General features: G+C 50.7%; 2 protein-coding genes across 6 annotated transcripts in view; one reads left to right on the top strand and one right to left on the bottom strand.

The window, feature by feature from the left end:
- The window catches only part of ANTXR1 (ANTXR cell adhesion molecule 1), a 77,076-nt gene extending 65,294 nt beyond the window's left edge, over window positions 1-11,782 (top strand). Inside the window, exon 18 of the mRNA XM_061478995.1 lies at window positions 7,930-11,782. Coding sequence (XP_061334979.1) covers window positions 7,930-8,202 — 273 coding nt within the window. The 3' untranslated portion in view covers window positions 8,203-11,782. The remainder of the gene's footprint in view (window positions 1-7,929) is intronic.
- A 2,261-nt stretch (window positions 11,783-14,043) lies between these two features.
- GFPT1 (glutamine--fructose-6-phosphate transaminase 1) overlaps window positions 14,044-27,945 on the bottom strand; it is a 36,078-nt gene continuing 22,176 nt past the window's right edge. For 3 of the 5 annotated variants that reach the window (XM_061478950.1, XM_061478947.1, XM_061478948.1), the window contains 7 exons: window positions 27,193-27,313; window positions 25,170-25,327; window positions 23,444-23,558; window positions 23,010-23,137; window positions 22,132-22,299; window positions 21,681-21,842; window positions 20,731-21,081 (listed from right to left, as the gene is read on the bottom strand). In XM_061478950.1, the coding sequence (XP_061334934.1) occupies window positions 21,037-21,081; window positions 21,681-21,842; window positions 22,132-22,299; window positions 23,010-23,137; window positions 23,444-23,558; window positions 25,170-25,327; window positions 27,193-27,313 (897 nt within the window). In that variant the 3' untranslated portion in view covers window positions 20,731-21,036. Of the gene's footprint in view, window positions 14,258-20,730; window positions 21,082-21,680; window positions 21,843-22,131; window positions 22,300-23,009; window positions 23,138-23,443; window positions 23,559-25,169; window positions 25,328-27,192; window positions 27,314-27,945 lie in introns of those variants that run through there. The other 2 variants (XM_061478951.1, XM_061478949.1) reach the window with 1 other exon arrangement.

Consider the following 27,945-nt stretch of genomic DNA (forward strand, 5'->3'; position numbering starts at 1 on the left):
CCAAAGCTCCCTCTGCCCCTCAATGCCCTACTCGTGCTCTAATATCCCAGTGCAATGCCCAAACCTCAAATTAACTGGATTTCAGGCTTCACTGGGGATGTTTTGTGCGGCTGAAACCTGAGTTCAGATACACTGATACCTGACGACCCAGAGTTCAGACCACTCTGGGTTATACCAGCCCACCCTAATGACCCCTTTCATGAAGGGCTCGATCCTGCCAAGCAAGGACATGAAAGCATCCCCAAAGCCTTAATTGTTTGTTCATAGCTGGGTACTGAGGAGCAACTTCTGCCACACAGACCTCCGGTGAGGTCACTGAAGTCATGAAATCAGTTGCATTGTGGAGTAGCCAAGATGTAACGGGGCACAGGCTGGGTATTCCTATGGCATTAGTGGGTATCACTGATGAAGCGTGAACAGCACAAAGCTCGGGGGCAAAATCTGCCACCCTGGGAAGTCCCCTGGATCCTCTCTTGTTTGAAATTAGGAGCTTGTTTTATAGATAAGGAAATGCAGCTTTCAAGTGTCTGATTTCGTACCACGCACCACGAATAGAAACCTCCTGAAACATGGCAAGGGGGTTGGAACTGGATGATCTTAAGGTCCTTTCCAACCCAAACCATTCTGTGAGTCTATGAAACCAGGAGGTACAACTGCAAATCCCCCTGCCGTAAATACTGGACCACATTCCCTTCTCCCACCTGGGAATAAAACCCTTTATGTTGAATCCCAAGTCACCCCACGCACAACTACACATTGCTACATTGCTCCTTGCTCGATGATTCTTCCTTCTGCAGACTCAAAAGCACACAGGCACTAGTAAGGAGCTGTTGTTTAAGCCATATTTCAGTATAAGCTTGAAGATAAGAGCATCTCTCCTATGAGCAGAGATTGCGGGAGCTGGGCCTGGTTTAGTCTGGAGAAGAGCAGACTGAGAGGGGATCCCATCAGTGCAGATGAAGAGCTCGAAGCTGGATGGGGACAGACCCGGTGGTGCCCAGTGACAGGACGAGGAGCAATGGCCATAAACTAAAACACAACAAGTGTCACCTCAACACGAGCAAGAGCTTCTTTACATTGAGGGTGTCAGAGCCCTGGCACAGGCTGCCCAAGGGTTGTGGAGTCTCCCTCTCTGGAGCCATCCCAAACCCACCATGGACACGTTCCTGTGTGCCCTGCTCTGGCAGGGGTTGCACTGGACCATCTCCAGAGGGACCTTCTAACACGAATGGTTCTGGGGTTCCTGGTGATGGGCTGCAGTGCTTGAGACCCAAATCGCAACCTTTCCACACACCCCAGTGCAGCGTGGTTTTCCATTAATAGCCATGGAAAAGTTCACCTAAACATTAGCTGGTTTTCCTGGAACTAACAGCTCCAAAGCCAAAAGCCCAGTGATCCCCTCCTCGGCCTGCAGGATTACTGCAGCTGGCTCCTGCACTGCTGGAGCTCTGCTTGGGAAGCAGGGAGCAGAGAGCTCATCGGGGAGCATCCCACTCCTATCTCTACCCAGGCAATGTTTCCCCTGGCCAGAATGACAAGTTTATGCCTTTAGCATTGAGGGTCAGAGATTTGCCTCAGAAGCCAAGGCAAATCCAGCAAACAGGGATTGCAGGGATGGGAATTGCTGCCCACTAAATAAGACAGAGCTTTGAGCTCCGGCTTGGAGCAAGCTGCTCTAGTGGAAGGTGTCCCTGCCCGTGGCAGGGGTTGGAACTGGGTGAGCTTTAAGGTCCCTTCCAACCCAACCCAGGCTGGGATTCCATGATTCTCTGAGCTGTGCCCTATACCATGCCCTGTCTTTGCCCAAACACAAATTGCACCCAGAGCAATCCCCACCGGGATCACTGATGCCTGCAGGCTGCACGATCCCCCCGGCTCTTTCTTGCTCTCCAGAGGGATGTTTTTCCCTGACCCTCATTAATTGTTCCCGTTCTTGCTGCCAAAAGAACCTGTTTCATGTTTTATTCCATGCTTTCTCTTCTCCTCGTGCCCCGTCAGTTTGCTGTACAAGCAGCAGAGGAGCGATCCCAGCCCTGCACGAGGCAGTGTCTCTGCCGTGTCCCTCCTCATTTCTCCAAGTCTAGCTCCCTCTTTCCAGAAAGACAATGGGAAAAATGACCAGATCTTCCTGGAAATGACACCCATCCCACAGCGTCCACCAGCCAAAAGCAGCTCCTGCTAAAGCCATCAGCTCTGTTTGCTGGCACACAAATGCCCGCTCCTCACCGAAGGAGCCGCGCTCCCAAACTCCGGCACGAGCCAAAGGTTGAGGCTCTGAAGCTCATTCCCACGCTGAGATTTGGCAAGGTTGAAGCCGATATCATCTTGTTCCATGTGCTGGAGGAGTTGGCTGTATGGGTCAGCGCTGCAGAATGTGGTTAGAGATGACAGCAAGAAGCAGAGGTGGCAGAGCAATGGGCAGGATCTGGGTTGCAGCAGAGCAATGGGCAGGATCTGGGTTGCAGCAGAGCAATGGGCAGGATCTGGGTTGCAGCAGAGCAATGGGCAGGATCTGGGTTGCAGCAGAGCAATGGGCAGGATCTGGGTTGCAGCAGAGCAATGGGCAGGATCTGGGTTGCAGCAGAGCAATGGGCAGGATCTGGGTTGCAGCAGAGCAATGGGCAGGATCTGGGTTGCAGCAGAGCAATGGGCAGGATCTGGGTTGCAGCAGAGCAATGGGCAGGATCTGGGTTGCAGCAGAGCAATGGGCAGGATCTGGGTTGCAGCAGAGCAATGGGCAGGATCTGGGTTGCAGCAGAGCAATGGGCAGGATCTGGGCTATGGCAGGTTTGAAGAGCCAGGCACGGATGAGAAGTTATGAGTAAGCTTATGAGTAAGACCTGAAGGGGAGGTTGAATTGGCAGAACCCTCTTTGTACCGTGGAGCCCTCAGATGCACGGTATATACATCTATATATGTACATATATAGACATATAACACACATGCATATATATAGAGGTATATGAATGCTTTAGTCATAAGCCAACATGACTGAGCTGATACTCTAAATAAACTCTTACTTATTCCAGATTCTATGGAGGTTCTGCTAAAGCTGCAGTCCTTCATGGTGTTCAGTTTCCTCTTGGGCTGCCTGACTAGAACAGGACCACATAACTACAAATACAACCCCTTGCTTCAACATCTGAACAGACCAGCCCATAGGAAGGCATCGAAGAACATTAGGATATTGCTTCTTTTTACCTTTCCGGCTTTAGGATGCTTGTCTGCACTGCAGGAAACTGCCTCTGCTATAAGTGGAGCTCAGTGGCCATGTGCAAGACTCCTTGTCACCAAGTTGGTTAACGTGGCTATCACTTACCTGGGGCAAATCCCACCTCCTCACTGGCTTCAGAAGGAAACACCATTTTGTACTGCTCTATTCCTGGGAATTAGAGAGTCAAATCCAGCACTGAGACCCAACAGAATGCCTGCATCTTGCTCCAGACTTTATCACCCTGCAGCACTTTCCACAAGGTTTTGCCTTCTTTTAAGGTAAAACCATAACAGTCCATAGTTTTCAGGTAACAGACCAGGTTATTAGAGCCAGGTTGGAGTGATGATCTCATTGCTGGACATCTTCCTCATATTTTGGGGATAAAACAGGTCAAGCCTCCAATTTCTTACTTATTAAATGGCCAAGGTGGCAGGAATGCCTTGGGAATGGCTTATGAGCTCTGTGTAATGAGGCACAGATGGGAATGGTTCTGTTGCAGTGATGCTGTGTCAGGCAGTGAGGCAGTGTGAATGGCTGTTTGGTGACTCAGGGGTAGGGAGGTAGCTGTATCACTGGTGATGTGCTCTTTCCACCATGCTCCACGCACACTGAGCTCGCAGAGACCTGGCTGACAAAGCCCAGAAGCCACTCTACAGCTCCCCAGTGCTGTCTCCAGGCACTCCTGTGTGATTTAAAAGCAGCCCAGGCCTTGCAGACAGGGAGATCTCAAGCTCATGGAAGCCACCTGGGATGCGGGGGGGTTACCTTGATGGGATTCAGAGCAGCAAAACCCATTGGGGACCCAACCAGTGCTGATCCCAAACGCTAACGCATTGGTGGGAAGCAGATACTGATGATTCTCACCCTGGTCCTTTCCCAGGAGCACCTTTATCCAGGCACAAAGGGACACAAGAAGCACTCAAAGCAAGGACCGCTTTCATGGGAGGGCATCCCCACCACGCTGGCTGCTGCAGTGTTTCTCTGTGCCACTCGGCTCTTGCAGGCTGTGCACAGGCACAGGGCCAGGTTACTGCCTCCATCCATGCTCCTCATCATCATCACCCTCACAGATGTTTGTGGGAGCTTCATCCCTGGACTGGGCTCAACTCGAGCACCCGGGATCCTTGGGAAGGAGGGCTTGGAGCGTTTAGCATTGGTTTCTCTCATCCATGTATGTGCTTTGCTTGCAAAGTAGCTACAGTTTGTAAATCACCTCTTTGCAGACACCAGTGGTAACTGTGAAGGTATTGAGTAGATTTCATGTTTGCCTCTTATTCATTTGGCCAGTCCCTCCCAAAAGCTTTTATTTGAGTCAGAATCAGGTACCAAATCACAGCCTTTTGTCTCTTTCTTTCCATTTTTCTTTCTCTTTCTCTTCATTCCTGGGTTTCTTGTTTCTTTCTCATACCAACAGGGTATCCCAGGATGTTGTTTATGGAAGGTTTGCATTACCCATACATTAAGGACCATATCTTTTCCAGTGCCTCTTTTTAAACCCCAGCACTGCAGAGCAGCTGACCCAGGCAGCAAAGGAAATAGGAGGAGATAGATAGGGAATGGCATGCTTGAGCTGAGCAAAAGGCAACTCCATCCTGGTTTAAGGGGAAGAAGGTTTGAACTCTGAAGCTGGACCCATGTAATGCACAAGGGAATGGGGAAGAGGCATCTGTGCTGTGCTAGCCCTGGGTTAGGTCTGGCTCTCATGTCTGCTCTCCAGTGCTTTCAGTCATCTCGTCTGCATCTAAGCATCTAATCCTGCTCAGATTCCAGGCCAACTCCTTGTTAAACCTTGTCCACAAAGCCCATGTTTAAGCAGTTACCAAGTGGAGACTGAAAAAGAGCTCTAATTCCAAAGCAACCCTATTACTGGAGAAAAGGAGTTACCATCAGCCATGGGTATGAGCAGCCATTCATGAGCAGAGGCTCACCAGGTCGTAGCTGACTGCAGACCGTAGTGTAAACCCCATGCAGCTATACACTGGTAGGAATTGTTAATACCTTGTTTATGGCAATGGCACTGCTTTTAGTCCCCAAGCCCCAGACCCAGTGATTTCAAAGCCTCACTGCATCCTCTTGACTGCTCTAAGGGCGGTGCTCAGTTCCATTTGGATCAGCAGCACCATAACCTCACTCCCAGAGCATCCAGACAGAGCATCCCTCCACACAAAAACAATTGCAACTTCTTGTTCTCTGGCTGGGAGTCCTGGAGTGCTGCTTTCTGTGCGGGTTCAGTTGATTCTCAGCATAAATAAAGGCAACAAACCCCGTGCAAGGCACGATCTGAAACGCCTGAATTTGCATCGCAGGAGACGTGGCACTGGAACAAGGAAAACATTCCTGGGGTAGGGGAGGGGGGCTGAGTGGAATTGGTTCATCTTGGTGCAGACTTCCCCTCGCTCAGCAGGTCTGCCCCACAGGGTTTGCTTAAAACCACAGCCAAGTGCATTAAAATGATGTTAAAGCAGAGACACCGCAAAGAACGAACAGAACCCGGGGCACTGGGAGCTGACACTGATGCAGATGGATGGATGGATGGATGGATGGATGGATGGATGGATGGATGGATGGATGGATGGATGGATGGATGTTCTGGGGGTGCCCAGAGAAGTGGTGAATGCCCCATCCCTGGCAGTGCTCAAGGCCAGGTTGGACACAGGGGCTTGGAGCAAGCTGCTCTAGTGGAAGGGGTCCCTGCCCATGGCAAGGATTGGGACTGGATGAGCTTTAAGGTCTCTTCCAACCCAAACCAGTCTGGGATGCTGTGATTTATTTCAGGCCCCCTCAGCCTGTGAGCTGGTGCCCAGCTTTGGGCAGCACCAGGCACTGGGATGCTGCAGAGGGATTTGCCCACCCTGGTGTCTCATTTTGTGTTGGCATTTTGTCCTATGGAAGGGATGGAGACTGTGTCCCCACTGCACCCACGCTACCACACGGTGCACGAGCAGCGCTCAAGCCTCTTCCCCCTTTCCCCTCTTTAATTGTCCTGCTGTCAGGACAAGCCTTAACTGAGTTAATCCTCAAGGAGGGCATTACCATGGGTGCATTCCTGTCCTTTAGTGAGTCTCTGCTCTGCCCTGCAGTCTGATTCCTTGAGGAGAGCTGGAGTTGAAACCAGAGGCTCTTCCTGCTGACAGGAAGCCGGGGCTGAGCCATGCTGATGCTCTCCTCTCCAACGTGATGCAGCTCTGAGATCCTGGTTTCCCTAAGCTGCCCTTTGCTTGCACTCAGCTGCTCGCACAGACGTTCCTTCACATCCACACTGTGATGCTAGGACTGGCAGAGCTCTCAGAGAGGAGCTGCCTGCATCACTCCATGTGTCAGCCCCTTCCACGCCGGCTCCTCTCATCCCTGTCAAATCCTTCTCCTTTCTACCAGCATCTCCCTTAGCTCACTGCGGGTCCCTCTTCACAGAGGAAGGAGGTACAGAGCCGTGCCTGATGTTGTTACCCCGACAGATCTACTCCATCCTGCACAGGATGCTCCATTTGGCAGTTTTCCACCAGGCAAAACATTTACTGTGGGAGAGGAAAGAGGAGAACAGAAAATAAGCTCTCACTGAGGGATCCAAAAGCAAAGCTTGGGCTCAGAATGATGGGATGATTTCATATCTGAAAGAATGAAGCCACGATGCAGTAGTGCTGATCCTGACAGTCGGGTATTTACAGTGGGATCGGTTGCAGGTGGAACTTAGAAGGGGAAAAAAGAACTCAGAGGGCAAAGGTTTTGTTTTAAAATGGACAACAAACTGTAGCTTAGCACCAAAGAGCAAGAACAGCAGTTTATTGGCTTCCCATGAGCAAGGCACCCTAGTGAAGAATGGAGCAAGAAACCCAACTCAGTTAAAGAAATCTCCCCTTTTGCTTGGTAAATGGTTCAAAATCAGACCCAAAAACCAGGTATTTGAAGGAGAGTGAGGCTCCCAAGGTGCAAAGTCCAGATCCATGCTGGTGGGTGTTTAAGACCAAGGTTTGGCAAGAGGCATCTGGGTCGGGCTGACTCAGATGCCAGCTCTGAAGAGCAGGAGCAGGACAAGAGCTGGCTCTTACCAGTTCCTGCAGCTTCAGTGTGAGGTATTTGAGGATCCCAGGGTCAGAAAACTGTATGGGAGGTTTCACCCTCCTCTATAAGAGCTGTGGTTGGGGTTTAACCTCTTGGATTTACTCTTACAACATCCGTCTCTGAGGAGATGAACAAGGTGCACAACTGGTACCAGGGATGCAGGTCTCTCACCTGGGATGCTGTTGCCTCCATCACTGATCTCCCACTTTGGAGATGAACAAGGTGCACAGCTGGTACCAGGGATGCAGGTATCTCACCTGGGATGCTGTTGCCTCCATCACTCATCTCCCACTTTGGAGATGAACAAGGTGCACAACTGGTACCAGGGATGCAGGTCTCTCACCTGGGATGTTGTTGCCTCCATCACTCATCTCCCACTTTGAAGATGAACAAGGTGCACAACTGGTACCAGGGATGCAGGTCTCTCACCTGGGATGCTGTTGCCTCCATCACTCATCTCCCACTTTGGAGATGAACAAGGTGCACAGCTGGTACCAGGGATGCAGGTCTCTCACCTGGGATGCTGTTGCCTCCATCACTCATCTCCCACTTTGGAGATGAACAAGGTGCACAGCTGGTACCAGGGATGCAGGTCTCTCACCTGGGATGCTGTTGCCTCCATCACTGATCTCTCATTTTCTTCTCTCTCCTTTTAGGGCCGCTGCATCAACTTCACCAGAGTGAAGAACACAGAGGCCCCCCCCAAATACCCTCTCAACAATGCGTACCCCCCGTCATCCCCCCCCCCAGCACCCATCTACACCCCCCCACCCCCAGCACCCATCTACACCCCCCCTCCACCCAGCTCCCCCACCCCACACACCCCATCCCCCTCCTCCACGCTCCCCCCACTCCCCCCACCCCCCCAAGCCCCCCCACCCAACAGGGCCCCCCCTCCATCCCGGCCCCCCCCTCGCCCTGCAGTCTAAGTGGGGGGGGTTCAGCCTTGCTCCCATCTCTTCCACAAGCATCCGAGGGGCTTTTTCAGCAGTACTGTACCACATCCATTGGCTGGGGGGGTGGGGGGGTGGGAGGGGGGTAGAGGAAGCTGGATTGGGTTTGGAAGGGGTGACTTTGGGGTTGTCTTTGTCCTTTAGATTTCTGTTATTGTTCAAACCCCCTGTGCATCAGTGCCACCAAACTATCAAGTAAGAGCAGCCAAGAGACTGCAGGAACAAGGCAAGTAACTTGAGTCCCATTGCAGCAAGGCTCTTCTCCCTTCTTTGTCCCCAACGCTTCCCATGGCCATTCCAGGACATATTGGAAACAAAGAGGAATGGAAAACTACAGCAAGCTCTCCAGAAAGGCCAATTCTCCCTAGGGGACAACTGCAAGAGACTCTTCCAAGTGCAGCCATCCCAGGTAGCTACTGCACAAGGGCATCGGGACAAGACTCAAGGTATGAGAGAAAGCTGCTCCCATCCCAGCTGCCAAGCGGGTGATGACAACAGCAGGCCTGCAAGTCCAGGAACCTGGTAAATCCAAGGAGAACTGTTCCCATGGACCACGGGAAGGCGGCATCATCTCGGAGGGTCTGGATGGGAGAAGGGGTAGGTCTCTGGATCCGCGTATGTCGGCGTGTGGAAGAGCAGGTGAATGCGAACGGAGCGCCACTAGGGAATGGCATTGGAAATACACCAGGTGGAACGGCACGAGGCTTGGACCCCATCCCCTGAGGACAAGGAATAACTGGCAACAGGTCGGCCTCCAGCGCTCCCAGCGGGACAGAGGAGCTCCTGGCAACGGAGGAAGGGAATCTGGGAAAGGTATGGTTGAGGAAGAGTCTTTGCATTCAGTTTAGGCTGATACTGGCTACTGAGTTAAGGGCTCTGCCATGCAGCGGTGCCATTCAATGCTGCTTGCCGAAGGAAAGTTCCTGATGTAAGGGGTGCATCCATCTCCCTGCACCCATTCCGCTCGGGCTCCTTGCTGCTGTCAGTTTGAAGGGGTTCCCACTGATGCGTTTGGTTTTCCTGTAAATTGCATCCTTTCACCACAACGTTTCCATGCGGATTGCTGGGTTCGGTTTTCCTTTCCGGAATAAGCAGCAGGCGCCTTCCAACCTCGTAGTGAAGGAGGTGCAGAGCGCTTCCTCCCTCTCCTCAGCTCCCAACACCATCACTCCCAGTAGCAGTGGTTGCTAAGGCAAAACTCAACCCATCGGACGTGCAGGATGGGAATCAGCCTTCCAAGGAATGCACTGGCTGCATTTCTCCATGCTTTCTCCTCGCCTCCCCGGGCCCCCCACCCTATTCCACAACGCTTGCACACACTCACGTGGCTGTTCTCCTATAGCACAACCTGCCTTTGTGACAAATAGAAGTAGGTTTGATCACTCGAGCCAGAGCTCTGGCTCCCTGTTGACCGTCAGGATCAGTTCTCACAACGTGACTCTTTCCATGGAAGTTGGTAACCCACCTTGTAGCTGCAGTCCTACGAATGTCCAAGGGTTCTCACAAGCATGTATGTTTGTAGCAGATAAAGAAATGCTTTGCCAAGTGCTTCCTTCAGCGCTGTTGGAAATAAACAGGAATTTTAGCTTTTTTAGGAAGAAAAAAAAGGGAAAAAATACTCAAGGAGGAAAGGGAAGAGACAAAAAATGACCCTTCTGGTCCCCATTCATTCATTCATATTTGTGAATGACCCCTTATGGTGAGACTCGGAGCCAGTCTGACTGTCATTCACCAGCCTTCCCCACCGCTAGCTCATGGCATCTATCAGATGGGATAAACGCATCCATCTGCTACATCCATGATGCTGGATCTGAAGACGCAACCTCCAGCCAAGGCTGTTGTGCAGAAAGGCTGCTTAATTCACCCCTAACCCTGTTCTGTCTGCAGGCAGCACAGAGCAGCCCCAATCAGGAGCAAACCCAACAGTTCTACTCGCTGTTGTCAGATGCACCAGCTACAGCCCATAGGTAGCTCAAGTCAACCTCGTGCTTGGCACATGGGAATGGGATGCTTCAAACACCCAGACACACGTTTGGTTGGACTCCCTCTTGGGATGGATGGGATCTAGTTCAATAGGTGCTTGATCTGGGTTCAGAAAGAAAGAGGTAAGAACTGGGAATGGTGTGATAAGGATCAATGGATAGGTCTCTGAACAGATCCTCGTGTTTCAAGAGTTTGGGAAGGAAATTGATTTTCAACAGGATGGCATTGGGATTTCATTTGGTTTAAGGGTCACTTCGCCAGCAAATCCAAACCTACTGCTGGGGGAAGCTCCATAGCAGTGTATATCCATTCCTAAGGCTCACTTTCTTGCAGATGTACATAGGAATCCTCGTTTTCCCCAACCTAAAGGGAAAAAAGCCCTCCAGTATCAAAGAAGCAAACTCCAACCCAGATGAGGCCAGGGAAATCATCACTGCCCACTCACGACGAAACACCAAACTCCAAATTCTTTGTTGTACATATTGTTACCGCGTGCTTACCATATGTTAGATGGAAGCATTCCCTATCCGAGTGCGGATAAAAAGACCATTGTTCAAGTTGTAGTAAATTATTATGAAGCCAATGACATTTCATGGCACGTTATTGTACCAAGCTGTGCTTGTTGTATTTTGTTCTTTACGGTTGTATTGCTTTGTTTTCTATCAATGTACAAATATCTCCTGTAGTGACGAATGCCTGTGGGACATAGCATTAACTGAAGCACGACAGCTCCTGCCTGCACGCTCCCTTGATCCATTGGCATTGCTTTTCCCCATGGATCCAGGGTGGGATGTGGCCGGAGCATGGACACCAAAGCAGAGCACCCAACCCGTTGGTGAACTGCTTTTGGTGCATCCTTTCCAACGTTCGCAGACAAAACAGGAGCGCGTTTGGTGGCCCTTGGTCTTGCGTTTAGGATCAACCTCAATGCGGCTGCTTAAAAGGCTTCCCCAGAGCACCGCATGTGCTCTTAAAGATCCATGCTGGTCCCTAAGGATCGATTTAGGGATTCATTTAGAGATAAACATAAGGTGATCCAGCCTAAAACTTGGTCCTGACTTTAAATCAGCCTCCACTGCCGAGTGATGCTATGTAACCCAGGTTGAACCAGCTGGTGCGCCATACACCGCCCTATGGTACCCTATGTATTCTCTGGCTATAAAACCTTCCTAGAAACACATTACCCAGGCTACCAATCCTCACTAGCCAGTTCTTAAGTAAACCTTCCCTATAGATCAAAGGGAGCTGAGGGGCACCACATCTGCTCCCAATCTCCCAGGGCTTCCCTGTTCACTGCTCCTCCATGGGCTGGTCTAGACAGCCGTAAGCAGACGTCTGATGGCATTAAATAAACCCTTGTTCCATTCTGCTCTGGAGCCCTCCCTTTGATTGCTGCCTTGTTCCTCCTCCGTGCAAACCTTCCCTTGGTGTCCTGCAGCCTCAAAGGGCTCAGCAGCTGCCTTTGACAGGTTCAGAGCATGGGGTTTAATGGCTAAAATGCTCCAGATGGCTGCTGGCTGCGTCTCAACGCGGTCACCCACAGGAATGGGGCAGGCAACTGAATTCACCCTCTGCTCCTCAGTGTGTGAAGGCAGCTCCTGCCCCTGGGGAAAGGGGGCTTCTGGCAAGGTCTGAGGGTAACCAATTGGTGCCGTGGCCTTTATGTGGTGCTGGTGCAGCAAAGGAGGAGAAAGAAGCCTCTGCTGTGATGGGGAATCAGGGCTCGTGGGTTGGGCCAGCGCTGTGCAATGATGCTCTGCTCCCTCTGTTTGCTGCATGTGTCATTTGTTAAATGCAGTCATTACTCTTGCTGCCCTTGATGTTATTATTAAAGAACTACACCGATCCGTGATGGGCTCCCTGTGGTTCATTGCCTGGGCAAAGGGAACGAGGCAGGAGAATCCTGGTCAATGGGTTTGATCCTGGCTTTCCATCATCCTGGAGAGCTGCAGCGCGGTGCTGTGCTTCCCAGTATCCCAGAGGCCTGGCACAGGAGCTGTTTACACTGGGATGGGACACAACCTCCTCACTGTCACCCAGGGCCTCACCTCCTCGTTCACACATTCACCCCCTTTAACAGAGCATAACAGTGAGTACAAGGAGCTCAGCACCTTGCCTTACAGTCACGCTTGCTCATAGTCCTTTCTGCACTTAACTCACACTAACTCATGGTTGGAGCATCTTATTCTACAAGGGAGGTTAACAGAGCATGAAGAGGTTCAGCCTCAACACCCTGCCCTTTCCCAGCAGGGCACGCAAGGCTGTGGGCTCCCTCGGGAAGCAGGAGCCAGTTCTTTCCTCAGCACATCAGCTCAGCCTGCATCCTGCTTGATGTCTGGTTGACACCAGGCTTGCGTCTCATAGGGAAGCCACAGGAGTCAGCAGGACCTGCTCGGTTAAAAGGTGCTCTTTACATGGGGACAAGCAAAGCAAATCACAGCTGCTGGAGCTCAGGTGACTGGATACCAGTTTACAATGCCAGCTCCCTCCTGTTAACAGTCAGAACGCGGCCGTTTGCTGCCTCATGAGGTGTTTGCCCACATTCCCATGGGATTTATGGATCCGGACTCACGCTGCTGTCGCTCTTACACAGGGTTTGTGCTCTGCTCCCAGCTCCGCTGTCCCTCAGGGTGTCCTTTGTGCCCATCGCCCTCCTAGGGAAGAACTGCTCAATGGCACAAGTGCCTGCATTGCATGAGCTGAGAGGAGAAGGGATTTGTGCCTGGTGGCGCTGGCAGTGCCGGAGCATCCTGGCCCTCGCTGGTCCATAGGGATGAGGGCTGCGGGGTTTGCCCTTCTCTTTGTACCTCTTAGGGGTGATTTCTTACTGAAAGCATCTGGCTCCCCCAGGCACCGGTGAGGCCAAGGGCTGGACCACCCAGGCCACCGGCCCCATCCACAGGGGCACGTGTCTACACTCCCACAACACAGCACTAAGTAAATAAGAAACAGCCCAGGAAGCGAGGGGCGGAAAGGAAGGCACAAAGTGCCAGGGAACCCATGGACTGGGCAGCACCAACAGGGATCGTGAGCGGAACAGGGGCAGGGATGCCCTTGGCGGCATCGCTCTGGGCTTAGCAAAGGTCATGAGAACAGAAGGACTTGGGGGGGGTTGGTCAATGAGAAGCTCCCCATGAGCCAGCTTGAGCCCAGAGCCCCCCCATGAGCTGGGCTGCACCCGCAGAGCATAAGGGAGGGGATCCGGCCCCTCTGCTGCGTGAAGGGGAGACCTGAGAGCAGCTCCAGGGCCTGAAGGGGCTGCAGGAAAGCTGGAGAGGGGCTTGGGACAAGGGATGGAGGGACAGGCCAAGGGGAATGGCTTTAACCTGCCAGAGGGGAGACTGAGATGAGCTCTTAGGCAGAAGCTCTTCCCTGTGAGGGTGCTGAGGCGCTGGCACAGGGTGCCCAGAGAAGCTGTGGCTGCCCCATCCCTGGCAGTGCTCAAGGCCAGGTTGGACACAGGGGCTTGGAGCAAGCTGCTCCAGTGGAAGGGGTCCCTGCCTGTGGCAGGGGTTGGAGCTGGATGAGCTTTAAGCTCCCTTCCAACCCAAACCATGCCAGGTACAGGCTGGGGATTCCACTCAAAGCAGCAAAGGTTTAAGCCCTCAAAACCATCACTGAACAGGAACAGAAGGGGATGGGGGGGTCACGAGCTTGGCTTTGTCTCTTGGCCTGCAGAAGCCAGGAAGGGAAGGATCCACCCAAGCAAATCCGATCTCTGGAGCAGGGATGCTCTGGGTTTGGCGCCCGCTTTAAAACTCAAGACCTCTTTGAAGACTTTTATTGTTTAAAACCTAAAACCAAAGCAAGAACCGCAGTGCAAAACGCAACCAGCAACTGGAGTAACCCGGGGCTGTCTCTTGGAGGGGGTCTATGTCTTATTCAGTGCAAAACACGGGACCTGAGTGACGCTCAGCGCTGCCCTTGGTGCGGGCAGAGGAGGTGGCACCCTTGGGTGCTGCAGCTCACCCTCTCCTTCCCCCGGAGGCTCCGGCAGTGGCTCGGGCAGAGGTGATGCTCAGTCTCGGGATGCAGCAATGCGGTCCACCTGCAAGAAGGACAGGCCATAAAGAGAACAGAACAGCCCTCGGGGCAGGAGCTGCGGCCGCGATCCCGCACCGGAATGGGAGCCGCCATCCGGGTCCATCCTATCAGCCACGGGGGTGAACAGCCCTGGAGTAGGGGTACCTGCTTTCTGTGGTGCTTAACAAAGGAGGACTTCGTGTGTCCACACTTAATGGGATGGCTCCCTGTAAGTGGGATACTACAGGGATACTCAGCGTGATGGGGGCTAATCCTTGCTCCCAAGGGGGATGTGCTCAGCTCTGATTCTCTTTTCCTGCACCTCTGGGATGTGGTGGAGGTTTGTGCATCCCTGTGCACCCCGGGGGGAGTTGGGTGTTGGTGAATCATGGAATCCCAGCTTGGTTTAGGGTTGGAAAGGACCTTAAAGCTCCTCCAGCTCCAACCCCTGTCACGGGCAGGGACCCCTTCCACTGGAGCAGCTTGCTCCAAGCCCCTGTGTCCAACCTGGCCTTGAGCAATGGGCACCCTCACATAAATCACTTCTGCCTTATCTCCAACCTGAACTCCCCCTGTTTCAGTCTGAACCCATCACCCCTTGTCCTATCCCTACAGTCCCTGATGAAGAGCCCCTCTCCAGCATCCTTGTAGCCCCCTTCAGACACTGGAAGCTGCTCTGAGGTCTCCATGCAGCTTCTCTTCTCCAGCCCCAGTGTTCTCAGCCTGGCTCCATACGGGAGCTGCTCCTGTATCTGTGCTTTGGGAATGCTGGGATACAGTCAAAACAGCCTGGGCTGTGACCTCCCGAACTCCACCGGGGAAGGCAGGAACCAGGATTGACCATGCCAGTGTCAGCCACAGCCCCTGTGAGGTCAGGAGCTGCTGTGGGTCCCCCAGGACCCCTCTCTTTAGGCTTTTCTACCCATTTCCACCCTGGAAGCAGCATCCTCTCGGCTCCATGGGCTGAGCAGCAGCTGTAGCTCTTCATCTGCTCATCCAGCCATAGTGTAACAGCAGCTGTTTCCCTTTGGAACAGGACTTTAGGTCGTGCTTTCCACAGCCACTGAAACAAGCAAGGCAAAGAGCGCAGCATTCCCAGGAGGGTGAGTCCCATCCCAGCTCGTTTCCCTGCTTGTTCCTACTGATGGGAGCAGTGTTCCTGAGTGTTTCCACGGTGTTAAAGCCCAGGTTCTTGCTGAGGTTCTTGTTAACCCCTGTGCTAATAGCAAGCACCCACATCTGCTCAGGAACAGCTCCTCTTGGAGCTGAGTGTGTCCAATTGTTCTGCTGCAGCTGGTGCTGGTGCATCAACTGGTCCTTCATTGCTTTTCCATGCAGGCATTGACCCCAGGACCACAGAGACAGGAACAGGAGGGTGAAGTGATGAGGTACAGGGTGCTCCTCGGGCAGATGTGATGGATTTTAAGCTGTTCCAGGGTTAGGAGTGGGTTTGAGCTCTCCTGCTCATCAGGAGCCGTGGTCCTCATTCCAGTGGCATCAAGGGACTCACAATGTCCTTCCCTGGATGCAGCAGTGCCTGGGGGGGAAACAACTGCCCCTGTTCTCTGCCTCCTTCCCCTTTGTATCAACACAAACACACTGAGGATGCTCGATCCCATGTGCTCTCCATCCTACATCCCAGCATCCTCCCAGCAGGAGCCGCAGCATCACTTCAGCACAGCCCAGGTTTGGGCTTCATGCAGGGCCATTTTCTGCTCCACAAGGTCTTTGGTCACCCTCCACTTCCACCCATCCCACCTGTGGTCCTGGGGTGCCTCGGGATGCTCGGGAGCACCCGGGAGCCTCCTTATCCCTGTGCTTGGAGCCGTGCTGGGCTGTGAGTGCCTCCAGCGTGGCTGGGCTGGAGGCAGCGGCGGTCGGGATCCAGTGTTGGATTGGAGCTGCCCAGCAGCGTGTTTGTTTGAGCTCGTTTCCATAGGGATTTGTAAGGACCATGGGAACAGAGTTGATCTGACCTAAACAACAAGGAATGAGGCTGAGGAGGGGGGAAAGGGGCCCAGCATGTCTGCTTTGTGGGTCTGATTCTCTTAGGCTGGGTAAGCTCTGCAGGACCATCTTGGCAAGTCCATGGGCTTTCTTCTCCTCCTTTTGTTACTGAAGGCCTGCAGTTCATTCCAGCCATGATAAATGCATGGAAATGAGTCAGAAGTTAACTCTTCTTAAGCACACGGGGCAGCTTTTGGGTCAGGCTTGAAGCAGCTCAGAAACCCTTTTGTGCCTGAGCAAGCAGAAAGAGCACAGCTTGCTCCCGACACCCGCGTAGGCACCAGTTCTGTTGCGGTACTAAAGGCACAGGCATTGAGCCTTAAAGAGGAGCCTCGTGGCCTTTTAGCTGCATAGGAAAGGTGTAGGTGAGAAGAGCGAGTCCACTTTATCCAGGGAAACAAATGAGGGTGTTTGGTATCAATGCCAGAGGGGGATGGAATCTCAGACACTGTTTGGTCACTGCCGTTATCCAGGCCTGGCTTAGCCATGAGCCATCCCGCAGCTGCTGCCTCCCAATGGGCACTATGGGCTCCCCATGGGCTCATCCTCCTCTGCTGGCTCAGCACCCAAACCCCTTCTCCAAACCTGGACTTCAACACTTGTGGAATACAGGGAATGTTCTCGTGGCTGCGCTGTGATTTTGTATTGTAGAGAAGTGGGAGTTAAATGAGTGAAGGTGCAGAAGGCAACACCAACTGCTCTGCCTTAGGGGCAGCTTAGGGGCTTCCTTCTTGGCTATGAGTGGATAATCATGGCTGGGAATCAGTCTGTATTTCAGATAGGACAAAGAGCCTGGGTTTGCTCTCTGAAATGGGGGTTTCCTATTCCTAAGTGGGGTTCAACTGAAGACCAGCAGCTCTGTTTGTTTCATGTAGGGCACTTGATTTTATTCAAAGGGTGAGATACAAAAAAAAGGAAGCAAAAAAAGACAAAACCCAACTTATAAAACACTACAGACAAAGGAAAAGACATCTTCTGCATACAGCACACGACAGGAAACAAGGTACAGACTGGTCCCCACTAACCAAGCCAGCTGGATTATGTACAAGCAGAGGCAGAGAGAGCTAGAAGGGAAGAGATGAGGGTATTTGCCACTTCAAATGTCTGTTTACACAAACTGAATGGAAGGCAAAGAGGTTTCTTTCCTTTTATTCAAGCCAAACACTTCCTTGTTGCTTCTTCTTCCCGTTCCTGATGCAGAGGAGGGACTCCACGCTTTGAGGCAAGTTTGGTACACCCGGGTAGGATCTAAAACCAGCCACAGCTAAACACGGATGGGCTGCTTCGGGAGCTCAGTCCAATCCCTCCCTTCATCCACACACTGAGTGCCTACTCATGGATGGGGTCAAGGGCTGCCAGTGGCAGCTCCAGAGGGGAAAAGCCCAACTTCACACTCATGTGTTGGGTTTCTTTATGCCTTTAGAGGCCTCAATCTGCAGCAGTGTTTAGGCCAGCTTTAAGGCTCCAAACTGAGCATCATTACCTGCTGTGTCCATGAGCTCCCTCCCACTTGACTGGGAAATGGTCTGTGTGAAGCTCTTTCATACAGAGGGGGTGAGACTCGCCCATTGGGGGTGTCCAGCTCTGGGGCTGGAAGAGCATCTCTGTGTTAGTGGTACCTAAATCCCCTTCAAGTCAGACCAGGCTAAAAGGAAATGGCATTTGCTGTGGCAGTGCTGCATCTTCCAGGGACACGGCTGCCCAAGGGCAGGTCTCAGTAGGAACGTGCACACAGGCAGTACTTATTCATCCAACAAACTGAGGACAGAACTATCCCTAGCCCTTCCTCAGGAGGGAAAAACCTCCCTGACGGAGCCTATTCCCTGTACAACTTAATCCATTGGTGTGGAATAGCCTTAGAGCAGGGTGGACTTGGTTTGAGATCTGCTGGGCAGAAACAGCACGTGCAGAGCTGAAGGTTCTCTGGTCTGGTGAGTAAAACCCCTTAAGACCTACAGGCACGTGCTTCTCTTTAAGCTTCTGTTGAGGCAGATGAGGAGAACGGCTCCTTAAACAGAGATAAACTGCCAAAAGCAGCTGCTGTTTCAAATGCAAAGGCCTTTATCCGTGTTTACCTGTGGCTCAATTTTAGGGATGGGGCTATTGAACTTTCAACCACCTCAGTTAGGAAGGAGGGAATTTTACTGGCTCAGTAAGCAAAACATTCATCCTGGAGAGCAGAAGACTGCCTAGCTGTTAATAAATACCACGAGACACCCTAAAGAGTTGCCTAAGGAGAAGAGAAACATCATCTGGTCATCACAATGCATCACACCGAGACGAGATGAGGTAAAGGGAAGCCAAAGGGAGTCCTCTATCCACTCGCACCTCCCAGCCACGGCAACGACGAGCAGTGAGATGCTGAGCCATGCCCTACCAGGCTCAGCAGAGGAGTTCTTCGTGGCAAGTGTGCTCCGTGACACTCTTTGCTGTTAAACCTTACACCGAGTAGTGACTAAACCTCTGTCCTGGCAGGCGGGTTTAGGAGCTTCAGGCCTTGTGGTGGTGACCTGGAGGATGCAGGGGGTGAATGCTACTTTCCTTCTGACAGGGAGGAACCTGGGGTGGGTTTTAATGCCTTAAGTTACAAAGAAGAAGGGTTTGTCTATCCCAGCAGAAAGCCAAACAGCTCAGCACCACCAGTCCAGTTACACCGACGGGAGGGCGGACACGTCTAGCTCAGACCCCTGCTCTTTGGTCCTCGTTGTGTACAACTTACTCATGGAACAGCCTGGATTATCCAACTACTGAACAGCAACTTGTATGGGAACAGGGATGTCAAGCATCCTGGTTGTGAGGAGACTTGGGAACCCAGTGGACAGGCTTGAGAAAAGCAAAGCTGGCTGCTTCTGTTCTGAGGGGAACAGGAGAAAAAGGGCTTAAATAATCCCTTTGCAGGGTTCTTTTGCATGAGACCCCCCTTTCCTAATGGGAACAGAGGAGGTGACACTGCAAGTCCTTGTGCTGGGGGGGAGAAACTGCCTGTTCCAGCCCTCTGCCCAACACATCTCACACAAGCTGAATGAGAGGAGAAGAGGAACTGTCTTCACTGCGTTAGCACTGGACACGTGCTGGCTTTTCCTTAAGGACAAGCATCATCTCCAGCTGAAGCAGGGAAGTCACTGGTCATGTTTAAGCAGAGCCATGTAACTGGCCTAGTCAGTGTACAAATAAGCTGCAGGATTTACCACTTTGTTCTTAACCAGACACTGGCAGCACAGTGTGCTTGTAGATGAATAGCCTGAATCACATAGAATGGTGGAGAAGCTGCTTCCAGCATCTCACACTCAGAATAAAACTAAGCCTTGAGCTGACACCGAGCTGAAGCTCAACAGTTGCTGTGGTTTCTACATAAACCACAACTGCTACGGACACAGGGGTCCCCTGTGCAGGCAGAACCAGGTTTTAAGGGGCAGTGGCAGTGTTAGAGCCATTCCTCAGGGGCAGTGAGTGATGTGGAACTCTCACCAGCACAGGGCAAGCGTCACGTCACACCTTGTAGGGGGCTTTTGCTTTCTATAGGGTGTTCTAAAGCCAATTCAGAACCCATCAAGCTGGTAGGAAAGCCACCTTTTTGCATGAGGGGAACTACATGGCTGACTGCCCTTTAATGGCCTTGGAAAAGTCAGTGTCGAGTCCTGAAGGTGGATTTTGTGTGTCATTGTTGATTCTCTGCAAGCTTATGAAACTATCACCAAGGTCTGCATTTCTGCTGTGTCTGTAGAGCCTTTCCTAGCCTTTAAACCAGCTGAATTGGACACAAGTCACATAAAACCTGCTCCTGCTAACCCAGAACCTGTTTTCATTACAGCACTGGGGCTAAGGCAGCGAGCCTCAGGAAGGGAACTCCAGTGCCCTCTCTGCTGCAGATACAAGGCAGAAACTCTCTCCTACACATTCTGACTAGTCAGTGACCTACAGCAGCACAAGGCTGGGTCCTCAGGACATGTTATAGTGCCACAGTGCTCAGTTCAAGGCGGGGGATCCTCAACACAGGCAGACTTGTACTTAAAAAAGCCCAAACCAGCAGCAATGAGACGCCAGCACAGACTGAGCACTGCTGGTTTTCCTTCTTCTCCCACTTGGAGCCTCCACACCAGGTCGGCCACAGCTTCCATTTCTACTCGAAGGCATGAGTTCCACTGTCTTCACAGGCACAACTACAGGTCTACACTGGTGTTACACGGGGCTGTGGCCCACTGAGTCCACACGATTGTCACTGGCAAAGTATTTGGCACACATAAAATCCTGCTGAAGCCACGCTGCTTTCTTAGCACGTGAACTTAGGAGGCTGTGACAGGTCAGTTGAACTCCCTTTTGTACATGAGGCAGAAATTTACCCCCCCATGGTATCTGTTAAACTATCTGCACAAGCATGGCCAGCAGCAGCTCTTGTTCCCGTTGGATACTCTGGTACCCTGGTTCACTGCCTGAGAGCACGACAGGTAACACGTTCCATGGCGTCTCATCAACAACTGGAGTGAGCCACAGTGGATAAGAAACAATGACATTGCTGTAAAGGGGAGGCCCCTTCCCTAGAAGGCTCAGTCATCTTTAAAGAAGACCACTGAACATCGTTCATGGAAGCCTATAGTTCAAAAAACCCCAAAGCTATTGACATAGCACGTGGAATCAATCTGACAATCACTAATGTAATGGAATTATGGTGATCTTATACACAAACAACGATTTACCAAAATAAGATTTACCTAGGGGACTTTAAAATCGAGTTATTTTGGTACCAAAAAGAAGTCTTTCATTTAATCCCCCTTTTGCCCCTATGATTCAGATGATCTTTCACTCTACAGTTACGGACTTGGCCAGATTTCTTGGAAAATCAACCTGCAGAGAGGGAGGAGAAAGAACACGCTCGTGAGTATTCACACACTTTCTGTTTGGGTATAACCGTAACGTGTGGAACGGTTGTTCTCTCTTTAAACAGAAGATTTGAACATATTTGCATGTTTAGGACAATCTGTGCAGGAAAAGTCCATAAACCTCATTGTCACGACTCCTCTGTTGAGAGCTAAGGAGTGAGTCCCTTTACTCGGCATTGCTACAGTGCTCACGTGATAAAAGGTCACTGTGATACAAGGCAGAGGCCAGTGCCTGTATAAAGATCAAACCCCTGACACAAGCAGACTCTGTCACACATCCTCCTGTGTCCTGTCACCTTCCTTTCAGCTTCCTGCAGCCCTGCAGACACTGTGTGCTCACACCGGAGAACAGCCACGGGTCCAAACCCCAAGTGCACAAACTCAGCCCAGGGCACTAGAGAACCTTCCAGTCCTGTTTGGAATGCCAGCTCCATGTAACCTGCCCTCCCCACAGCTCCAGCAGTTATACAGACACCCCCCAGACTTCCAACATCTCCCAGCACATCTCTTCCAAACCTGCACGCAGCAAACACGAGCACAGAAGGGAAGGAATGCTGTACTTACATCATATCCTCTGAGAACTGCAAGGTGGAAAGCCAGGAGTTGAAGGGGGATAACGCTCAAGATCCCCTGCAGACAGTCCACTGAATGGGGAACTTTGATTGTTCTTTTATTGTTCTTAATGGTCTCGATGTCTTCCTTATCACAAATCACAACGGGTCGCCCCTGCAACAAAGGGAAACGTTGGAGAAAAACAGGTCTGGAAGGTTTTTACTTCTGTTCAGAGCACCAGTAGCAAGAACTCAGTTTAGAACAAAACAGCTCAGCATCCCATGGGCATCCCTGCAGCGTGTTTTAAGGGGCAAACAAACTACATGAGGCTTCTGCCCAGAGTATCTACTGAGCTCCCGTTTCAGTTGGTGGTACCAAGGTAAATAGTCTGGGTGCTCTTTAAACTGCTTCTATATTAAAAGCACCGTTTGTGGTGCACTGTGCACTTGTGCAGGTTACTCACTTGCCGTGCAATGACCTGCTGCAGAGCATTCTGGCACTTGGCATACGTGTGGTCTCTCATGATGATCATGATAACGGGCATGAGTTTGTCCACCAGCGCGAGAGGGCCGTGCTTCAGCTCCCCTGCCAGGATCCCTTCCGAGTGCATGTAGGTGATTTCTTTGATTTTCTGAAGGGGGAATAAATAATTCATGAACCTTTGGACAAAACCTTGTGATTTTGGTTTAACTGTCTCTGTGGTGTCTTCCACTTTCTCTGTATTATGGTAAAAACATGTTCTGGATCTGGGGAGAGCCAGAACATCAACAAGGGAGCCTGAAAGCCCACATCAGAGCAGTGCATCTGGGCTGAGCTGCTCTCAGCCCATCCACACTTCAGTTCTAGCACCAAGCCCACCACAGGCCTTATGATTTGGCAACATACTGATCATCACAGCCTTGAATGGGGCAGGCAAAGACAAAGAGGATGCGTTTGCGTGTCAGTGGGTGACAGGACAACAGCAACCTCCTCCAAAAGTCAGTGCAGTAAGAATAATTGGGTACAGAAAGTACATGCCTGGTTTTGGACACTGAGCATGGCTGGAAATGCCACCCCAGCAGTTCATAGAGTGGTTTTACCCTGCTCCAGTGAAGCATTCCCAGTGTGAATGTGGAAAATACACCTTTCAACCCACTGTAGCCTATGGCTGTTCCCTGACTGGGGTCTCGGCAGCGATATGCTGTGTTTTAGCTGTTTGGCTCCCTGGGTCAGCCAACATGCAGTAGCTGTTGGCTGCTTTAAAACAGCTTGTAGCCACATGTAGTTTCCTGCATTTCCATGGAAATCTGAAGTCCCCAGCTAAGTGTGTTTGAGCCAGCTTTAAAGCAAGAAATCTCTTACCAAAGCTCCCTCGAGACATGTAGCATAATGGTAGCCACGTCCCATGATGAGAACTGACTTCTGATGGTATAGCTCTGTGGCCAGCTTCTGGATCTCATCATCCATGCTCAGCACTTCTTTAATTAAGTCTAGGAGGAAAGAGAGGAATTAGCTGTGCATGTTTATGTGCCTGTGCCTCTCATGCTACAAATGCTCTTTATTCTTCATATCCAGAGAGCAGTAACTTGCACACAGACTGGACTCAGTGGTTTAGTAGTCCAGTTTAGTGGTTTGAAGACATCAGAGAGAACACAGGAGCCAAAGTTATTGCTAATGGTCACCCTGCACTCATCTGATCCCCTTGGTCTTTCAAAACAAGGCTCAGGCCTTGCTGAAGCTCATCTGTGCTGCTGAGTTTCACTTGGTGACACACAATCAGTGCAGCAGTTTCCTACCTGGCAGCCCCTTTAGCCCACGCATGATTTCCTTGCGCCTCTCCTGCATCGAGATTCTGTCATCACACATCATCAGAGCAAACATCACCAAGGAGACAAACTGGCTGGTGTAGGCCTAGGAAGGGGAGGAGAGAGAGAAAACACATCACTACAACAAGTAACCCAGTGGTTGCCACCTGCTGTGTGAAATCCTTAGACTAGCTGTTGGCTTTATCCTTCCCATGGTACCAAAAAGCAGCTTTCAGTCCAATTAAGGAGCCAAGATGACCACGAAACTCACAGGGAAATCTCACTGGAGCAAATCTTAAATGGAGGCATGAAATGGCACTGCCTCCTCATGCTCCAAGAGATGAAGATACAATGAGCAAAATGGTATATTTCTAAGATTCCTATCAAATCCTATTTTGTGACCCGGCCTGTGTCCTTCTCTACTGCAAATAAATGCTGACAGCACTGAAGCTGGGCAGAGCCATGGACTGGAGATGTACAGTGAAGCCCAACACTAACATCCAGCCAGCCCAACAGCACTGGAAGGTTTCTGGACCCCATTTGAGGAACACAAAGGCACTGACATGGTCATTTCCCACCCCTCTTCTTTAGTGAGTAGTTCCATTGACTTTGGGGGATAAGCAGCTGCACAGGCAAGTGAAATCAGTGCTCAAGTTGAGGCAACTGTGTTCACCAAACCAGAGGCACAGCATCACACAGCTGCTGCAAAGGCCTTATAACACAAATGTTCTGACAGTGATCAAACTTTCATGCTGCTATACCAGGGGAGACTTAAACAGCTCGGAAGGAATCTAGAAGAGCTTCAGTTGTGCTGACTATAGCAGAGTCTGACAGGGACCATGAGTACTTAGTACAGGTGCAGTTGATGGTTACAGAAGCAAATGGCACTAAGCAGTCCCTAACAATGCTTGGCTTGTTCATAATGTGCTCTCAAAATGAAGTTCTGGAGAACCTTAGGGCAGAATCTTTTCAAGTTCATGTTTCACATCCGCACAACGATGGTAACTCCCCACATCACCACAGAGAAAATGCCATTTCCCCTTATCTCCAAACTGCAACGATGGCTGCATGAGACAAGCCAGGGACAAACAACTCGTTCAAGAGTTTCTTGTAAGAGACTCATGAAGTTTCCATGATCAAATTCCCCAATGAACTATTAAATGTGGCTTTTGGCTGCATTTATGTAACAGATTGACATCATCTCGCCTCTAAATATAACTAAATCAAAGCAGATTTCATCAGGCAGCAGCACTTCATCAAAATGAAATGCAGCAAAGCAAGTTTATACTGTATCATGTGTAGCAGATGCATCAACCACATGATAATCCCATTGGGTGGACATACATACTGGTAAAACACCATTCCCCCAGTACAAAAAGTATAGTTTTAGTATCACACTTTCTTTAGTAAAGCAGTGCCGTTAAGGGCACTTACATGAGGTCAGAGTTTCCATAACCTTGTCTTTTAATATCCTTTTTCATCTTTAGACCTTAAACTGAGTTTGCACCTTAAGACAAACGATGGCAAAGAGGAGAGAAGTGCTCAAGGCCAGGCTGGATGGGGCTTGGGGCAAGATGCTCTAGTGGAAGGTGTCCCTGCCCGTGGCAGGGGTTGGAACTGGATGAGCTTTAAGGTCTCTACGGCCCAAATCCATTGATGATCAACACCTTGGGAAGGAGCTTCATTAATCAGTGGGGTCTGTACACTTGTGACTGACCTTGGTACTGGCAACACCGATCTCTGGTCCTGCATTGATGTGGACGCCGCAGTCTGTCTCCCGCGATATGGAGCTGCCAACTGTGTTGGTTATTCCTACAGTTAAGGCTCCTCTTTCTTTGCAGTACCGAAGACCCATCAGAGTATCTGCTGTCTCACCTGGGAAGACAAGTATGGACAATGCTGTGGGTCAGTACCAGTTACTGCTCTCACTGCAGATGTAAACCACAGTCATTTCCCAGCTTGATCCTTAGAGGTTTGTATTTGCCTGCAAGTCGGAGGAGCCAGTAGTTGTGTTTTACCCGAAACAGATGACAGTGAAATCTAGAAAATACAAAACCCAACAGTGTTTGGTGTAGGTAAAAGTCAGGATTCTGCAATGATTAAAAAACAGCAGCAAAAGGCAGTCTCCAAGTGCTGTTCCTTTCACAAAAACAACTTTCTTCCTATTCCTGGTTAATAAAGACTCACCTGGGGCAGGCTGCAGTGGGGGGAAATGTGCTGGGGATACCTGGACATCACCCAGCTGAAGCGGCTGCCATGGCACTAAGTTACAACCACCTCTTCATCCTCTCACCACCCTACTGCCACTGGAACTCATGGAACTTCAGCTGCCACAGGACAGCACCACCACATGAGCTTGTGGAGTCTGTTATCAAAGAGGTTATGTCTGAAACTCATCATTCCTGTTCCAAATGGCACTATGCAAACACAGGCTGAGGTCCAGCTTCACTTAATGTGTTGATTCAAAAACTAGATATAAAGGCAGCAGAAGAAGTTGGTTTAAAGAACATGATGGGAGGACAAGGCAAAAAAACCTTGTGCTGAGGATGCAGCAGCCCTGGCTGTGAGCTGAGCTCCAGAGATGGGACTAGAAACAGAAGCCACTGTGAATTCCATCTGGTGTTACCAGTGTGCTGTTGTCCTAAAAGGACACACCTCTCCTGAGCACTCCTGCATGCCTGAGGTGACAACAGAGAGCAAGGCCCCCAAGGTTAGCTTGGTACACGTCTCCTTCAGCACACCCCTGTGTGAGAACTGCTTGGTGTGCTGCATCCCCGAGAGCACGTCATGCGGGGGGGGGGAATCTAAGGCAAGAGGAACAGATTTATGGGTGGGGGCAACTAGAGTGATCTGAACTCAGAATTTACTTTGGGTTTGTGTTGTGTGATGACCAGGCTCAGGTTCCTGGAATATCTTTGTCAGCTGCCACATCCAGCACCTCAGGGGAAAGCTACATCCCTGCTGTGCCTCAAAGGGGAAGCAGAAGCACCCCCACGTGTAGTCAGAAACCCAGGGGGGTAAACTTTACCACGAGGCTCCCCACAAAGAGGGGATATTCTGAATTACTGGGATACCAAGAATGCAACATTGCTACCAAAATAGAATTCTAACTATGGAGAATAAGGAAGGAATAGTTCTGGTGTCAAAGGTGAAGAACAGTTATGAAAACCCATAATGGCAAATGCAACTAAGAGGAAAAACAATACTGTAGTTTTGTATTGCAATTGTCCTTGAAAGTATTCTGAATATGATACACATTGCTTTTTTCTTTAGTGCTTAAGTGTGTCTTTATCTCATATTCCATTCCAAGGTCATATTTTTTGATGCTTGTGGGTATTCCATTTCTTTCATGGCTCCAGTCCACCACAGGGCTCAGTATTTGGTAGTGCTTTAACCAGAGAACTACAGCTATTGAAAAGACACCATCGAGCTGCCTTTACCAGAGCTCAAGAGAATGGTGATTGATGGAATACCTCCTCACAGAGAAGGGAAACAAAACTGCTGTTACCATATGTAGGACCCAGCTAAACAAAATCCTGCTCCAGCGTGCAGAGGGACGGGAGGAGAACCACTCTGTTTCTTCCCTGTCTCCAGTACATGCATGCCAATCTTCTCACACACGTCCCATGTGCAACCCCCCAGGCAGGCACAAGAATTTGGCCCTAAAACCTTGTCCCTCTCAAGTTCACATTTACAGGGAAGAGGGGAGGCAGTGGCAGGGGGGTCAAGTGAGACCCTACCTGACTGGCTGAGGAAAAAGCAAACATCATCTCTGAAGACAGGAGTGTTTCTATCCAAGAAGTCGCTGGCCAGCTCCACCATAACAGGTAATTCAGTCAGTTCTTCCAGAACCTGGCGGGTCTGGTAAAAGGAGATGTAAGACAGTGACATATTACATCATGTGTAAAAAAAAAAAACACAAGTGTTTTGAGCACCAAAAAAAAGCCTTCTGGTTGCCACACACTGGAAAATATTACTATCAAAATAGCCTGTGAAAACAAGTGCTGAGCTGCACTTTAATTACCCACAGTCAAGTCGCACAACCACCCCTGTGCAAAGTGACCCTGCTCCTGGCACCACACAGAGCCTGTGAGGCCAATTCCTCCCTCACATATAGACTGGTCTTAAATGGAATCATAGAATAGTTAGGGTTGGAAAGGACCTTAAGATCATCTAATTCCAACCCCCCTGCCATGGGCAAGGACCCTCACCCAATTCCATGTCAGCTTCCCACAATCCAGGCCCTAAGGAAGGCAAAGCCTAGCCCTTCCCCATGGAGAGGGGCTCAGCAGCTCTTCCCCACCAAGTAATTCCTGGAAAAACCAGCCCCAGGTGAGGATCTGAAGCTGGTGGGATGCTGTCCACCAAGAACTGATGCATCAGATCTTGTTTTGCTTTGTATTTTTGCAGTTCACAGCTTTGGCATACTCCAAACTACAGAAGTAGTGCAGCACAGTGCTCTGACACTTAAGAGGACAATTAAAACTGTCCTC

Source organism: Pezoporus flaviventris, unplaced genomic scaffold, assembly GCF_033815535.1.
Source record: "Pezoporus flaviventris isolate CSIRO_AGI_PZ_B2104156 unplaced genomic scaffold, CSIRO_AGI_Pfla_v1 ptg000138l, whole genome shotgun sequence".
NCBI classification, from domain to species: domain Eukaryota; kingdom Metazoa; phylum Chordata; class Aves; order Psittaciformes; family Psittacidae; genus Pezoporus; species Pezoporus flaviventris.